Source organism: Babylonia areolata, chromosome 3 (genome assembly GCF_041734735.1).
Source record: "Babylonia areolata isolate BAREFJ2019XMU chromosome 3, ASM4173473v1, whole genome shotgun sequence".
NCBI classification, from domain to species: Eukaryota; Metazoa; Mollusca; class Gastropoda; order Neogastropoda; family Buccinidae; genus Babylonia; species Babylonia areolata.
Genome location: NC_134878.1, coordinates 577,977 through 596,666, shown reverse-complemented (window position 1 = coordinate 596,666; position 18,690 = coordinate 577,977). Strand labels below are relative to the sequence as shown.

The window sequence follows — 18,690 nt, the reverse complement described above, 5'->3', positions numbered from 1 at the left end:
TAGAACGAGTTAATCTCACATAGTTACCATGTAGCTGTGGGGTAGAACGAGTAAATCTCACATAGTTACCATGTAGCTGTGGGGTAGAACGAGTTAATCTCACACAGTTACCATGTAGCTGAGGGGTAGAACGAGTTAATCTCACATAGTTACCATGTAACTGTGGGGTAGAACAAGTTAATCTCACATAGTTACCATGTAGCTGAGGGGTAGAATGAGTTAATCTCACACAGTTACCATGTAGCAGAGGGGTAGAACGAGTTAATCTCACATAGTTACCATGTACCTGAGGGGTAGAAGGAGTTAATCTCAATTAGTTACCATGTAGATGAGGGGTAGAATGAGTTAATCTCACATAGTTACCATGTAACTGTGGGGTAGAACGAATTAATCTCACATAGTTACCATGTAACTGTGGGATAGAACGAGTTAATTTCACATAGTTACCATGTAACTGTGGGGTAGAACGAGTTAATCTCACATAGTTACCATGTAGATGAGGGGTAAAATGAGTTAATCTCACATAGTCACCATGTAGCTGTGGGGTAGAATGAGTTAATCTCACACAGTTACCATGTAACTGTGGGGTAGAACGAGTTAATCTCAGAACGAGTTAATCTCACATAGTTACCATGTAACTGTGGGGTAGAACGAGTTAATCTCACACAGTTACCATGTAGATGAGGGGTAAAATGAGTTAATCTCACATAGTCACCATGTAGCTGTGGGGTAGAATGAGTTAATCTCACATAGTTACCATGTAGCTGTGGGGTAGAACGAGTTAATCTCACATAGTTACCATGTAGCTGTGGAGCAGAACTAGTTAATCTCACATAGTTACCATGTAGCTGAGGGGTAGAACAAGTTAATCTCACATAGTTACCATGTAGATGAGGGGTAGAACGAGTTAATCTCACATAGTTACCATGTAGATGAGGGGTAGAACGAGTTAATCTCACATAGTTACCATGTAGCTGAGGGGTAGAACGAGTTAATCTCACATAGTTACCATGTAGCTGAGGGGTAGAACGAGTTAATCTCACATAGTTACCATGTAGCTGAGGGGTAGAACGAGTTAATCTCACATAGTTACCATGTAGGTGTGGGGCAGAACAAGTTAATCTTACATACTTACCATGTAGCTGAGGGGTAGAATAAGTTAATTTAACATACTCACCATGTAGCTGAGGGGTAGAAAGAGTTAATCTTACACACTTACCATGTAGCTGAGGGGTAGAATGAGTGAATCTAACACACTTACCATGTAGGTGTGGGGTAGAACAAGTTAATCTTACATACTTACCATGCAGCTGAGGGGAAGAATAAGTTAATTTAACATACTCACCATGTAGCTGAGGGGTAGAAAGAGTTAATCTTACATACTAACCATGCAGCTGAGGGGAAGAATAAGTTAATTTAACATACTCACCATGTAGCTGAGGGGAAGAATAAGTTAATTTAACATACTCACCATGTAGCTGAGGGGAAGAAAAAGTTAATCTTACATACTAACCATGCAGCTGAGGGGTAGAACAAGTTAATTCAACATACTAACCATGTAGCTGAGGGGAAGAAAGAGTTAATCTTACATACTCACCATGCAGCTGAGGGGAAGAAAGAGTTAATCTTACATACTCACCATGCAGCTGAGGGGAAGAAAGAGTTAATCTTACATACTCACCATGCAGCTGAGGGGAAGAAAGAGTTAATCTTACATACTCACCATGTAGGTGAGGGACAGAAAGAGTTAATCTTACATACTCACCATGTAGGTGAGGGACAGAAAGAGTTAATCTTACATACTCACCATGTAGGTGAGGGACAGAAAGAGTTAATCTTACATACTCACCATGCACCTGAGGGACAGAAAGAGTTAATCTTACATACTCACCATGTAGGTGAGGGATAGAAAGAGTTAATCTTACATACTCACCATGTAGGTGAGGGATAGAAAGAGTTAATCTTACATACTCACCATGTAGCTGAGGGGTAGAACAAGTTAATTCAACATACTCACCATGTAGCTGAGGGGTAGAACAAGTTAATTTAACATACTCACCATGCAGCTGAGGGACAGAAAGAGTTAATCTTACATACTCACCATGTAGGTGAGGGATAGAAAGAGTCAATCTTACATACTCACCATGACCCAATGGTGCAGACTGGCAGGAGTCTGATTCCTGTCCTGTGCAAACCACCAGTCTGCTCAAGAAAGTAGCTGTGGCTAGTTGCCTCCCTTAGGTTATATTACCTCCCTTCTCTTTGCATGTTAAGTGTTGTCCTCGACTACTCTGTGACCTTTACTTCTGACCTCTCAGACATTGAATTCAGTTTTATCAGGGTTTATTCCTCACTATGGTCACTCAAAACATACCAGCTATACTGATAACTGCAAGTGTCTGTATCTCTCAGGACTGGTTAATGCCAGGATATCATTATGAAAGGAGTTGAGTACAGCTTTGTCACACAGTCCCAAACCTAAAATGGACTTCCATAGCACCGTTGTCATCGTCATCATCATCCACCTTCATAATTTGTCAAAGTCTTTGGCACTGGCAGATTCATGGTGGACGTTGTAGAGATGCTGGGGTGGTCTCTACTCTAGGGGGGTGCTCACTCAGTCTGGCTCCACGACTGTGCAAATATTGTCATCAGTAGGGGGCTTAGGAGGTGGTGTCCTCAGTATGATAAATCGGAACAAGCACTACTTTTGCGACTCAACAGCAGTACAGGGTCTCCTCTGGTGTGTATCCTCCTGGAGACCAAAACGGTTCCATGTGGACTGCTGACGCTGAGACTGAGATAGAAAAACTTGGGTGTGGCTGTGTAAGGGGGCCTCAGTATTATCAGGGCAGATGACGGGGCAGCAAAAGACAGAGACTCAATCTCCATATACTCACAAAATGGTTTTGATACAATGCACAGTTACAAAACTGAGTACTGACTTTTAAAAATTCTTTGTGAAGGAGAAGGTTTAAGAATGCTTAATACACATATCTGCTAATCTGCCAACTTTGCTTTCTTTACTGCTTGCAGTGGCTGAGACCATGTCAAACCTTCTGTGGCGTCGCACAACTGAAGGAAATGGTCCAGGGCCAGTTTGCTGTGTCCTCTCAGCCAGAAGAAGTACGGAATGGCTTTCTTCCAGAACAGCTCCAACATCAGAGGATACCTGAATGAATCATCTCAATCATTCAAGGTCAAGGTTTATTTCAGAAAAAAAAATGAACAAGAATAACATGTGGGTATTTAGAAATTCCATTTCCATCATTCAGAATGAACAATCTCAATCATTCAGAATGAACAAATTCAACAGTTCAGATTGAACCATTTCAATCATTAGAAATGAACAGTTTCAACCATTCAGAATGAACCATTTCAATTATTAGAAATGAACAGTTTCAACCATTCAGAATGAACCATTTCTACCATTAGAAATGAACAGTTTCAACCATTCAGAATGAACCATTTCTACCATTAGAAATGAACAGTTTCAACCATTCAGAATGAACCATTTCTACCATTAAAAATGAACCGCTTCAACCATTCAGAATGAACCACTTCTACCATTAGAAATGAACCGCTTCAACCATTCAGAATGAACCACTTCTACCATTAGAAATGAACCGCTTCAACCATTCAGAATGAATATTTTTCACCATTCAGCATGAATCATTCAGAATAAACCACTTCAATGATTCAGACTCAACATTTTCAAACATTCAGCAAGAACCATTTCAACTATTCAAAATAAGCCACTTCATTCAGAATGAACATTTTCAACCTTTCAGAACGAACCATTTCAACCTTTCTGAATGAACCATTTCAACCAACCATTCAGCATTAACATTTTCAACCATTCAGAATGAATTGTTTCAACCATTCACAGCAAACCATTTCAACCATTCAGAATGTGAACTATTTCAATCAACCAGCATGAACATATTCAACATTCACAGTAAACAGTTTCAACCATTCAGAATCAATACATATTCAACCATTCAGAATTAACTATTTCACTCATTTCTATCATTCAGAATGAATCATTTCAGTCATTCAAACTGAATTGTTCAATCATTCAGGATGAACAATTTCAATCACCCAGAATGAACCACTTTATTAATCTAGTATGAACAACTTCAACCTTTTAAGATTAACAAGTTCAATAATTAAGGGTGAACCATTTCAGTCGTTCAGAATGAGTCATTTCAACCATCCAGAAAGAAGCATTTGAATCATTCAAAACAGACATTATCAATCGTTCAGAATGAGTCATTTCAACCATCCAGAAAGAAGCATTTGAATCATTCAAAACAGACATTATCAGTCGTTCAGAATGAGTCATTTCAACCATCCAGAAAGAAGCATTTGAATCATTCAAAACAGACATTATCAGTTGTTCAGAATGAGTCATTTCAACCATCCAGAAAGAAGCATTTGAATCATTCAAAACAGACATTATCAGTCGTATTTCAACCATCCAGAAAGAAGCATTTGAATCATTCAAAACAGACATTATCAATCATTCAGAATGAGTCATTTCAACCATCCAGAAAGAAGCATTTGAATCATTCAAAACAGACATTATCAATCGTTCAGAATGAGTCATTTCAACCATCCAGAAAGAAGCATTTGAATCATTCAAAACAGACATTATCAGTTGTTCAGAATGAGTCATTTCAACCATCCAGAAAGAAGCATTTGAATCATTCAAAACAGACATTATCAGTCGTTCAGAATGAGTCATTTCAACCATCCAGAAAGAAGCATTTGAATCATTCAAAACAGACATTATCAGTTGTTCAGAATGAGTCATTTCAACCATCCAGAAAGAAGCATTTGAATCATTCAAAACAGACATTATCAGTCGTTCAGAATGAGTCATTTCAACCATCCAGAAAGAAGCATTTGAATCATTCAAAACAGACATTATCAATCATTCAGAATGAACAGTTTCAAGACTGGTTTATCATGTAAACAGAGGTAGAGAAATTCACTGTTTGACATATGCAAATGACAAAATAAAATGCAAATAAGCCAGAGCTTGATTTTGATCCACAGACATCTATAACAATTCAGAATGATCCATTTCAACCAATCAAAATGATCTATTTCAGTCTTTCATTCTTACCTTTTCTGAAGATTTCTGCGGATGACATCTGTGTAAATGACAAGCATGAGGTCTTCTTCTTCCATTGTAGACACTGATGTACCTTTTTTTCTCGGAGGTCGGAAGTGGGCTGGAGCCATCAGGTCCAGAGTGCTCACCATCACTGTTAGAAATCCAATCACACAGAGTTGGTCAGTATTTTGACCAGTCAAACCTCCTTGTGTGTGTGTGTGTGTGTGTGTGTGTGTGTGTGTGTGTGTGTGTGTGTGTATGCATATGTACTGTGTGAATGTAGAAGCACTAGCTTTGGCAACTTTAAGTTAACTCCTTTTCCTTCCCCCTTTTTAGTTGGTACTCATACAACGCCAGTTATAAGCAATTTTTTTTAAATGCACAACACACACACACACACACATGCAAACATGCACACATACACACACACACACACACAAAATATCAATCTACAAATATGATCTGTACGCTCAAACTATGCAACACCTCCCCCTACCCCCTCTTCCTCCAACCATCCCCTTCCCCCCCACCCCACCTCCCCAACACATGCGTGCTGCATGCTTTCACACAATCCCTACATGTCATCACTGATACAATGTACAATTGCAAACAAATGTGTGAGAAACACAGAAATAAACAGGCAGCTCACAAGAAGTTTTATACAGACTGTCCCGTGGCTCCACTTGACACCACCGCTCATGATCCGCCTGACCCAACACAGCATAGCAATATGGAATCACCATTGTCACTTCCTGTCCCCGTCGACCGGACAGGTCTTGTGGTATGGATGTTTCAATGTGCCGTGAACTATGCCATTTCACAGCATACACTTTTGACCACACGTTACGTGTGACCAGAACTGATTCATCAGCTCTTGCCTTTTCCTCAAGCTCTCCTAAATTCCGGTAAAGGCATGACAGCTGAAGGCTTGAAAAGGCATGGCTCTGCTGCTGCACAGAGACAGCCTTTTTCATAGGCCGTGGCAAAAGATGGAGATGTAATGCTGGCAAGCGGCTGCTTTTAGACCAGATGAAATGGGCACAAAGCTCGAAGAGGGAAGGCACACGTGCAGACGTGTTCTCAGTTCTGCACACTACCTCCTGTCGAAGGCTGCTAATGCTGAAGTTTATGTTCTCTTCAAGTTGAAAAGGAGCAGTGTACTCTGTGTAGTTTATGTATCCCTCCTTTGCCTGTCTCCGCCTTTTCTTCTTCTGTTTTTTTGTTCGTCCACGCTGTCGTTCTTTACCACTCTGACAGTAGCTGGCAGCAAGAAAAGAAGACACATCTTGATCTTCATTACTGCCATCCATATTCTTTTCACTGGATTCTTCATCATCACTGTTATCAGTCTGATTTTCAGGAATACTTTCTTCAGCTGAAAAATAAACAGACTCATCAGATTCTGAACCTTCTGATTCCTTTTCTTTACAACAGAGTTCTTCCCCTTGTAGCTCGTTTTCTTCTAAGGGAGAGGAAGCTTTTTCGTGGTGGCCAGATTTTCCAGCTTTGTGAGGAGGATCTTCAGATGACTTGGATATCTCCCAAGAAATCATGCGGGCAAATGGCGGGCGGTTGATTCGCTGCTGAATGAGCAACTCCAGTCCACTAGTGTCTTCCTCTGCCATGTTAATTGTGTGTTTTGGTACATGTATTCTTCTGATTCACCAGCATCTGTAAAGGATATACACATAAAAATCTTAAATAAACGCAGTTCTGTCAGGGACATATTATTATACTGTGTCTGCAACTAACAACAAATAATCTGTATAAATACATCAATATCTATGCAAAGATTAGTTCCCAAGGAGGAGTCACTGCTTTCAGACAAATCCATATACACTACACTAGATCTGTTTGGAAGATGCTGGACAGCAGCACAACCCAATGCACTCATCAGGCCTCAAGTGTATGCATATATTTGTGTACCACACAGAGTAGATTCCTTTTACAGAATTTTGCCAGGGGACGACACATTTGTTGTCATAGATTCTTTTATAGTGTGCCAAGTGTATGCAGCACACAGGACCTTATCTAACACAAATGAAGAGATTGATTTTCCAGTCAAACTTCGGAGAAAGGGCAAGAGCAGGATTTGAACCCAGACACTCATGGTCACTGTGTTGCCAGCTGATAACAAAGATTTGCCTTCTTCAGAGCAGCACAGCCATAGCAAACTGCATGGCGCAGACCGATGCCACTGTCAGAACTCATGTTCTCAATCTCTCAAAAATACACAAAGAGTTCCCTCTTTACTTATTCAAATGAAAAACATAGACACAGACACACACAATTCCTGACTGAATCATACATCAAATCAAAACATCCATGTGGGCTTCATAAAAACAACAACCCAAAACAGCTATTAATTCAATCAAAGTCAGCCACTGATTTCCACTATGTACATTATTCATGATTTTGAAGTTCTTGGAAGTCTGGAATAGTTAAGTTCTTTCATCTATTTACTTATTCATTTATTCATTACTATTATTATCATCATTATCATTATTATCATCATTATTATTATTATCATATATATCTTTTTTTTTCTTCTTTTTTTTTGTTTTTGTTTTTTGTTAATAAAATGTAAGTCATTAGCTAGGTAAGAATAGAGGGCATTCATGAAACCAGTTTCTACTCATGGGAACCCGGCAATCTACCCTCTACTCTAATGCATGATCAGTGCACTAAATCTTTTTTTTTTTTAATTAAAAAAAAACGAATAAAGATAAATAAATAAATGATTTGGTTTTTTTAATCCAAAGCTCAAGGAAAAAAAAAATCACACACTAACAGACTGACAAACACTTCCTGTTTAACTGACAAACTATGGTATCTTTTCTTGTGAAACTTCACAAGAGAAATCAAGTACCTGTGACCCGGGGCAAAGAAGTAGAGTTCCTGAAACCTGCGATGGTTGACCTGCTCAACCGGAAATTTGATTGCACAGTCACTTGAAATGCATGCAGCAAGTGAAGTGTACACATACGCACACCTGAGTGTGAGGCATGAAGCGACAACCACAAACTGAAACCTTTTTACCGAAACTTCTATAATCCGGTAATCATCCATCAATTCCAGGTCCAGTGCCATCTTCAATAATTCTGTGATACCATAGAAACAGAGTGGCGTGGAGTTTGCACAAGTTTGTTTACGGCCACCATTTCTATAACGGGAGGCTACCTTACTGAAATGAGGTGATGGTTAGCCCCCTTCCATAGGAGAAAGGTGGCACCGTCACCACTCCTCCACCACCTCTCTTCCACCCTTCACGATCAATGAAACAATCATACAAATCCAAGCTGGATCGATGCTCTGAGAGACATGGGAATGAATGAACCTCCACGAGCAGAACGTGGTGGAGGCATGGTCAAACTGGTTACGGGAGACCTCTGAACCTTTTTCAGACATTTGTACTAAAAGACATGCCGCTACGGGAGACCTCTGAACCTTTTTCAGACATTTGTACTAAAAGACATGCCGCTGACTACATCAACAGAAAATACGACAAACCAAACATATTTGATCGCCATGTGTCTGGCCCTACAGTTTGTGGATGCCGCTCATCTCAGACGTTCTGTGTGTGTCCGTTGTTTGACCGATCGCAAGTTGTTCACAAAAGACATATGCCCCTGCAGAAATGAACATTTCCTGTCTAATCTAAAAACTGAACAGGATTTTGTTTACCTCCACAGTCGGACACTGCCCTTGAATCGATGCCGTTGTCTGCTGGTGGAGATGTTGATATTGAAGGAAACTGCTATTCAGTGTGCAGAAGCCAGCACATGTCGTCAAAGCGGAGGACACATATTGCTTGTGCTTCTTTGTCACCCCACGCAGTCAGGCCTTACAAGAAGAGAAGCGAAGGGATCCAGGTTTAATCCTATATCCAGAAACTGAATCACAGGCTTGGAGAAGAAACATTACGTGTCCCGCCTGTTCTCAATACCATCAATGGTTGGGATTCCACTCAGTCCAATCTAGGCTGTTTGGACTTGAGGTAAATGATCAGTAACAATTTCCGAAAGCTTCAACATTTTTGTCCGTTTTGCTGAGGACAGTTGTAGCCATGCCTGTGACGATAGTGTGTTTTCCTAAATGCATTACCTGCCTGGTCTACAGTAATGGAATGATCTGCTGAATCAATCGATTTATCTCGAAACGGTAACGTCATATGGCAGTGGTACAAGCCGGCCAAATGCTTATATAATATGTTTTTGCATCGTTTCTATAACATTAGACTTCAAACTTAGCCACATAATGTTTCTAGCTTTCCAAGATACTACGTAATTTTACTATGTTGAGATGATTTTTACCGGGCAATACCGAGAAAACCGTAACTGCCGATGACGTCATAATGCTAAACTGAATAACTGTATGACGTACGCTGCTGGTATCACTGTACCATTTTATGCTGAAGTCGAATCTTTTCCGTGTATCATTTTTATTTCTTTTGCTTTGTTTCCCATTGTTTGTGTTTTTATTTCCTTGCTGTCCTGCAGTATGTATTTTGTAGATCTATCGTAAACTCTCTCTCTCTCTCGCACACACACACACACACACACACACGTATATACATATATGTATGTATATATAGTAGAATCTTCTTTCTCTCTTGGATCTATCGCAGTTCTCTCACAATCATTAAGACTACCTATTCCCCGTTTTCATTGATCTGTAACATGATGAAGGTGTGCCGGAAAATGAAGTAATTCGATCAATAGCTAGCCTACCGAAGCTTTTTTAGTACGTTAAGTATGTATATACAAACAAAAAAAGTTTGAAAGGGTATACATCTCTGCCTCTCTCTTTCTCTCTTTGTCTGTGTCTGTGTGTGGGTTTTACCATTTATTTGATTAAATCCCTGAAAGTTTCGGTTGTTTCGTGTAACTACTGTGGCCATCAGAGATTTCATCACGAAGAAATCGAATGATTAAATTAATAAAATCTCCGAGATATTGTAACTCATCATTCACAAATCTGCTTTCTGGTTTCAGCGAATCTATTTAAACTGCTTATGTGTGTGCATGCTTGTATGCATGAGTGTATGTGTGTGTGTGTGTGTGTGTGTGTGTGCGTGTGTGTGTGTGTGTGTGTGTGCGTGTGTCTGTGTGTGTGTGTGTGTGCGTGCGTGCGTGCGTGTGTGCGTGCATGTATGTGTGTGTGCGGTGGGGGGGGGGGTGATATGGGCCTATATTCTTGAGCGTTTTGTTCTTGATTATTTCCAGCCATGGAAATTTCTATATCCTTCATGGAAGCACGAAGTGTTGAACACGTGTCATTCTAACATTATCTAAAAAGTAACGGTTACTACATGTGACTCCGTCATTCAATTCTTCATGTGAAAGGAATGAAAACGGCTATGTCAAAGGGAGTTGCGGTGCGTTGTATCTTTGGAAGTTCTCATCCACAGGCTGGGTGGATGTAAATGGCGTGCATTCAGTGAAACATAACATCTGAAACTGGATCATGGTTTATATTAAAAAAAAAAAAAAAAAAAAAAAAATGATAATGAAGAAATAAGAATCACCGAAGTTTTTTTTTTTTTTTTTTTTTTTTTTTTTTTTTTTGCATCATACGGCTCTGATATCGAAGCTAGCGTGCTGCAGAAGTTGCAAGCCAGCTCATGGATATCTCTTCTGCTTGGTACCTTGCTATCCTTCAGAGTGACAATGGATATAAATTTACCGCCACTGTCATAAGAGTGGAGTGATGGCTTAGAGGTCCGCCTTGCAAGCGAGAGAGAATCTGAGCGCACTGGTTCGAATCCCGGCAACAGTCGCCAGTATTTTCTCCCCCTCCACTAGACCTTGAGTGGTGGTTTGGGACAGGTAGTCATTCGGATGAGACAATAAACCGAGGTCTCGTGTGCAGCATGTACTTAGCGCAGGTTAAAGAAAAAAAAAGGCAACAAAAGGGTTGTCCCTGGCAAAATTATGAAGAAAAATCCACTTCTATAGGGAAAAACAACAAAAAACCAAAACAGTTTGGGCAGGGGAAAAAGAAAAGAAAAAAGGGTGGTGCTCTCAGAGTAGCAACATGCTCTCCCTGCGGAGAGAAGCCCGAAGTTCACACAGAGAAATATGTTGTGACAGAAATGAGTAATATATTAATAATGATACATTTCAGAGCTAAAGGAAACACGACAGAACATCACTTTAGTTCACGGAAAGCCTCGCCGTCCCCAAAGCCATGGTTCATTGTGTACACCAACGGGGACAGTCACATCAAAGACATAATTGTTGATGGCATGTCTGGCAGACATTAAAATTCAAGACTGGGCAACAGGCATTACACCTATACAGATAAAAACCAAAAAGACACAAAATCTGTGCGCACCATTTTGGTACCAAGTGTCGGTGCGCCGCAGTACTAAGGTGTGGGGGTCCTGTTGATCTTTCGTCTTCATCTCTACCAGTACACGTGGTCTCTAGAACAGAGACCGAACATAATCTCATCACTGTGATTTCTGGTTTTGCCAGCTGTTACAAGTCCCCATGTGTCACAGGGAAGGGTGACAGAGCGCACAGTACAAACCACAAAGTGCTGAGCTCACACCTACCTTGGACACATATCTAGGGCGGGAGGGCCGTTGATGAGCACGGTGGACTTACCAACTGATCTAGGGCGGGAGGGACGTTGATGAGCACGGTGGACTTACCAACTGATCTAGGGCGGGAGGGACGTTGATGAGCACGGTGGACTTACCAACTGATCTAGGGCGGGAGGGCCGTTGATGAGCACGGTGGACTTACCAACTGATCTAGGGCGGGAGGGCCGTTGATGAGCACGGTGGACTTACCAACTGATCTAGGGCGGGAGGGCCGTTGATGAGCACGGTGGACTTACCAACTGATCTAGGGCGGGAGGGCCGTTGATGAGCACGGTGGACTTACCAACTGATCTAGGGCGGGAGGGACGTTGATGAGCACGGTGGACTTACCAACTGATCTAGGGCGGGAGGGCCGTTGATGAGCACGGTGGACTTACCAACTGATCTAGGGCGGGAGGGACGTTGATGAGCACGGTGGACTTACCAACTGATCTAGGGCGGGAGGGCCGTTGATGAGCACGGTGGACTTACCAACTGATCTAGGGCGGGAGGGCCGTTGATGAGCACGGTGGACTTACCAACTGATCTAGGGCGGGAGGGACGTTGATGAGCACGGTGGACTTACCAACTGATCTAGGGTGGGAGGGACGTTGATGAGCACGGTGGACTTACCAACTGATCTAGGGCGGGAGGGCCGTTGATGAGCACGGTGGACTTACCAACTGATCTAGGGCGGGAGGGCCGTTGATGAGCACGGTGGACTTACCAACTGATCTAGGGCGGGAGGGACGTTGATGAGCACGGTGGACTTACCAACTGATCTAGGGCGGGAGGGCCGTTGATGAGCACGGTGGACTTACCAACTGATCTAGGGCGGGAGGGCCGTTGATGAGCACGGTGGACTTACCAACTGATCTAGGGCGGGAGGGCCGTTGATGAGCACGGTGGACTTACCAACTGATCTAGGGCGGGAGGGACGTTGATGAGCACGGTGGACTTACCAACTGATCTAGGGCGGGAGGGACGTTGATGAGCACGGTGGACTTACCAACTGATCTAGGGCGGGAGGGACGTTGATGAGCACGGTGGACTTACCAACTGATCTAGGGCGGGAGGGACGTTGATGAGCACGGTGGACTTACCAACTGATCTAGGGCGGGAGGGACGTTGATGAGCACGGTGGACTTACCAACTGATCTAGGGCGGGAGGGACGTTGATGAGCACGGTGGACTTACCAACTGATCTAGGGCGGGAGGGACGTTGATGAGCACGGTGGACTTACCAACTGATCTAGGGCGGGAGGGACGTTGATGAGCACGGTGGACTTACCAACTGATCTAGGGCGGGAGGGACGTTGATGAGCACGGTGGACTTACCAACTGATCTAGGGCGGGAGGGCCGTTGATGAGCACGGTGGACTTACCAACTGCCCAGCCTGGGCACAGTGATCGTGCCCCCTTCTGTCAGCGGATCGTGGCAGACGTTCTCCCCAAAATATCTGATGCGTTGTTATCAGTAGAAATCTGAACATTTACCAGTGCACAATTGTTGTCAAAGTAGGTATTTGGAAAGGACTTTATTGAAGAAGTCAGACTGACCTCTGCCCTCAGAGACTGCTGAGTGACGAAGACGTCAGAAAAGACAACGTTTCTCTCTACAATCAGCAGTCTCTGCTCAGTGCTATAGTGAAGACGTCAGAAAAGAGCAATGTGTCTCTCTACAATCAGCACTCACTGCTCAGTGCTATAGTGGCAGACATTTTGTGTGGGAGGATGCAACAGTATGGTTGAACAAAGTTCCGAACAAGGCGGGGCAGCTGGGTTCGGACAAAGTTGCTTTATAAATTTATCTGCAACAGAAGTCTGAATTGCCTCAACAAACGTATTTCATATTGTAACTTTAACTGGTGTCATTTTACTTGGGAAAAGACAAGATACATAGATCCCTGGCTGTCACAGGTCACCTCTCAAATCTACTGTCGACCCACTGTGCTGCATCTGGACTCCAGGGACATGACCATGACAGAGAGCACAGAAAGAAGACAAAAAGGATCATTTTTGTTAAGACATCGACTGCTGCTGTCTACAGAAAAGATATAAATAATATTAACATTGTAAACAGAAACACACACACACACACACACACACACACACACACACACACACACACACACATTCCAGGAATACGAGAATGATGGGAGTAAGAAAAAACAAAACAGTCAACAGATAGGAGCACGAACCGAAGCAGTGTAGCCATTTCCTGATCCAGTGTCTCAGCCTGGAACCTCATCACGTCGTTTGGGGAGGCAGCCTTGCAGCCAGTCAATTTCTGGCAGAGAGAGGACAAGCTTTCAAGCCAATGGCAGAAGCAGCAGAAAAGAGTTCCAGCGGGATCTGGTCGAGGACGAATGAAATAAACTTCATAAGGATTAAATTTCCCTACTCAAACTGGGCGTATGATGGCTCAGTGGTAATAATGTCTACCAGAAAGGTGACTCAGTCCTGAAGTGGCGACCACCCTGGAGGCACAGGTTTGAACGTGCTGAGGACCAGGTTGGACAAAAAAAGGCGGCAATACAAGGGCATCCAGGAGTCATGACCTTCAGAAACTTTGTCCGTCAAAGACAGTGGACCCAGGCAGTGGATGTATTCAACATAGCAGGCTGTGCAAATAACCCTAGATAGATATAGCGATAGAGATGGATCTGAACATCAGTCAGAACACTAAGATGATGATAACGGCAGTGACGAAATTGACAGCAACATCCAACACTTGTTCAGTTATGCTGTTGAAGCAGACAGCATTGTTGCACAAGTGACGGTGACTGGCAATGCTGGACTAAAAACAAAAACAACAACAACAACAACAACAATAACAACAACAACGAACCAAAAAGAAGCCATCCACAATTAGTCTCTTCCCGCCGACACTGCCGATTCCACAACAACAAAATAAAACAAATTTTACAGCTCTACACATAAGTTATTTTATTATTGTTTGGGATGCTCTGTGGTGTGGACCACAATTTATCACACATACTCACACCATAGACGCCTCACACTGTCCTGATGTCCCGCACACGCACACATCTACACGCGTAAAGTGTTACTTGTGTCCAACGCAATGACCCAAGACCAGTTCCCGCGGATGAGTCTGTGCAGTGACACACCGAAACTCACACTCAAGTCCCGAATCCAGTGCACACAAGCACATTCACTGATGATACTGAACACCAGTGACTACGCTGTTGCACGCGAGTGTCCTGGACACACATCAGCACACAGCAGGATGTTTGAACTATCACAGCGAAGGTAACACCACTGGAGGTCACCACAGCTGTGGACGTGTAGCACCAGCAGTGGCGAGGCAAACTGGTGAACTCAGGGATCACACTGGTCAGCTTCCACCCTCTCTCCCACAGCACACTTGAAGGAACGCTCGAGGTACTGGTCACACCACTTCAAGGTCTGGGATCTGGCGCAGACACAGCCTGTGAGAAAAGTGGCCGGAAGGTGAGGGACAAGCAGAACAGGAAAGGCGGCGACACACCTCCAACAAGGCAGGCGACACACCTCCAACAACACAAGGCAGACGACACACCTCCAACAACACACCTCCAACAAAACAAGGCAGGCGACACACCTCCAACAACACAAGGCAGACGACACACCTCCAACAACACACCTCCAACAACACAAGGCAGACGACACACCTCCAACAACACACCTCCAACAACACAAGGCAGACGACACACTTCCAACAACACACCTCCAACAACACAAGGCAGACGACACACCTCCAACAACACAAGGCAGACGACACACCTCCAACAACACACCTCCAACAACACAAGGCAGACGACACACCTCCAACAACACACCTCCAACAACACAAGGCAGACGACACACCTCCAACAACACAAGGCAGACGACACACCTCCAACAACACACCTCCAACAACACAAGGCAGACGACACACCTCCAACAACACACCGACAACACAAGGCAGACGACACACCTCCAACAACACACCTCCAACAACACAAGGCAGACGACACACCTCCAACAACACAAGGCAGACGACACACCTCCAACAACACAAGGCAGACGACACACCTCCAACAACACACCGCCAACAACACAAGGCAGACGACACACCTCCAACAACACACCTCCAACCACACAAGGCAGACGACACACCTCCAACAACACACCTCCAACAACACAAGGCAGACGACACACCTCCAACAACACACCTCCAACAACACAAAGCAGACGACACACCTCCAACAACACACCTCCAACAACACAAGGCAGACGACACACCTCCAACAACACACCTCCAACAACACAAGGCAGACGACACACCTCCAACAACACACCGACAACACAAGGCAGACGACACACCTCCAACAAAACAAGGCAGACGACACACAGTCGCCATTCCCTCTTCTCACAAGAGGTGCTCACGCTGGGCGAACTGAACACAGAACGTCTGGAGAACCTTGGACGGGAGTCCGTCTACAGCCTCCTCACTTGACGGCGGGTGACCCACCCAGTCCTTCTGTATGGAGCAGAGACATGGAGGACAACAAAGACCACCATCAGGAAAGTGCAGACCTTCATCAACAGCTGCCTGAGAAGGATCCTCCAGATACTATCAGCAACGCAGACCTGTGGCAGCGTACCAACCAGCTGCCAGCCGGACGAGATTCGGCGCAGAAGATGGAGATGGATCGGGCACACCCTGAGGAAGCCAGACAGTAACATCACCAGGCAGGCACTGAAATGGAATCCCCAGGGCAAACGGAAGAGAGGAAGGCCAAGAAACAGCTGGCGACGTGACCTCAAGGCAGACACCAAGAAGATGGGGCACACCTGGAGACAATTAGAAAGGACAGCCCAGGACAGAGGACTCTGGCGGACTGTTGTGAGCGGCCTGTGCTCCGGGGGGAGTGATGGGCATAACTGACCCACCCAGGTTTGCTGCAGCCGTGCACAGGACAACAAACTCTCAGGTTAAGTGAAGTATTCTAGCTGAGCTTAAACACTTCAACAGCTATGAATTCACGATCTGCACGGGCATTGCATCTATCGTGCGATCCTGACATCTTCACCCTTCCCAGCTAAACATCCTTCATGCTTAACACACACGGACAACAAGCCACGTTTACAGTGCATCAGCAATGTTCACCCCCTTCCCGCTAAACGTCATCCCCAAAATCAAGTGCACAACACTTTCCAACAATACTTTTTTTTCGTTTTACAAAACGTTTCCTCTGTAACTTCTTGCCTTAAACTGCTCTACTACAAGAGGATGAATACTGTTCTCGCCTTTCCGAGTCAGTGAAAGCCCACCTATCACGGGCATAAGTTTATGATCAACAAGGCGAGTGACGGTCAGTCAGTGCGTCTGGGTGTGACAGCGGATAACAGGGGGCAGTCAGAACCCACAACAGACCCACAACATACAGAACCCACAGCAGACCCACAACATAGAGAACCCACAACATAGAGAACCCACAACAAACAAGGCGTTCCCTGCAGCCGCTCTTTAGCCATCAGCGTGCTAGCGCCCGAGAATGACAAAACTGATACGACCTTCAAATATATCTTCGTTCTCGCCTTCGTTCATCACCAACACCATGTATGTACGTCCACATGACTGAATGCGCGAACACGCATGCGGATTGAGGGAGTGGTTCATACGCTGATTGACTGACTAATTGATTGGTTGATCGATAAACGATAGATTCAGTGACTGAATGAGTGACCAATTTAATGACATTTTATTTACTTGTTACTGACAGCTTTCGTTTTTCGCAGTTGTGATTTTAACACTTTTAACATTTTTTCCTCTCGTGCTTTCCCTTGTCGCTGTGTCACTACCGTCCACACGTAAAACAGTGGGTTGAGGGCAGCGTTGAGTGGTGACATCAACACCACCAGACTTCCATAGATCTTGCCTGCTGCAGTGACGCCACTTGCTGACATCATCATGACCAGGCCAAAGGAAAACCAGCAAACAACGGACATGACAGCTACTTTTCTCATCAGGTGGACTGAGGAATACATGGACCTCTTAGCAGGGTCCAACATAATTCTGTATTTTGGTGTCAGTTTGCAAATGACAACTTGGCCACCTACGGTCATTGTACTGACGATGACATTGATGACTGCAGTAACGCCGAACCACCCGAACTCTGGATTAGACCTGTAACGCTGAAATAAAGCCATCCGACAAAGACCAGACTGACCAGAGAGGCCCCAGTGTGACAGTCCAGGAAGAAATGGTAGCAGAGAAAAGCCCATTCCAGCCAACCAAATTACTGCACAAACTGAGATAAGTGAACAGTTACCAAATATCCCTGATTTGCAATGGGAGAAAAGAACAACGGTATGATTCAAAGTTATGGTTGATATTATAAAAACAGACACCTCACTGGACATCAAGAAAATAAAACCACTTATCTTACAAGTCACGCTTTTGGTCCATGCTCTTTCAAGCAAGATGTAGTCTCCGTGAAATACTTCATTTGCCACTACAACAATGCCAACATGAGTTCCCATGCACATATCCGCAAAATGTAAATGGGCAATGGTCAGTAACAATTCCCTTCCAAACAGTCCCTTTACAGTCAACGAAGACAGAAAGCAAACTAGACTGCCCACCAGAGCTAGAGCAGACACAGTCCACAAAAATATGATGTACTGTTCCGATGGAATCAATGTTCGACATGAAGGGAATGCAACTTGTGATGTTATGCATTTCATTGTACCTGTCTGAACAGGAAGTACGTTATCACAGCACATCCTATAATCTGACGAGAAGATATATTTCAAACAACATGACCTGGAGAACAAATCGAAAGGAATGATTTGTAATGGGTTCTTTCTGATGTCCAGTTTGTTCATTTCAGGTATAGTTTTAAAGCCTCTAGCTCCAATGGTTTCAATGGCAGAACAACACATATTCACAAACTTGACATATGGTAAGTAAATAGATATTTTACTGTCA

The 18,690-nt window shown here is 43.8% G+C and overlaps 1 protein-coding gene across 2 annotated transcripts in view; it reads right to left on the bottom strand.

Annotated features, from left to right (window-relative positions):
• The window catches only part of LOC143279652 (uncharacterized), a 49,499-nt gene extending 41,219 nt beyond the window's left edge, over positions 1–8,280 (bottom strand). For both annotated transcript variants that reach the window (XM_076583683.1, XM_076583684.1), the window contains exons 1-4: positions 7,992–8,280; positions 5,772–6,793; positions 5,132–5,273; positions 3,057–3,172 (exon numbers count right to left, since the gene is read on the bottom strand). In XM_076583683.1, coding sequence (XP_076439798.1) covers positions 3,057–3,172; positions 5,132–5,273; positions 5,772–6,747 — 1,234 coding nt within the window. In that variant the 5' untranslated portion in view covers positions 6,748–6,793; positions 7,992–8,280. The remainder of the gene's footprint in view (positions 1–3,056; positions 3,173–5,131; positions 5,274–5,771; positions 6,794–7,991) is intronic.
• Between the last annotated feature and the right edge of the window lie 10,410 nt (positions 8,281–18,690).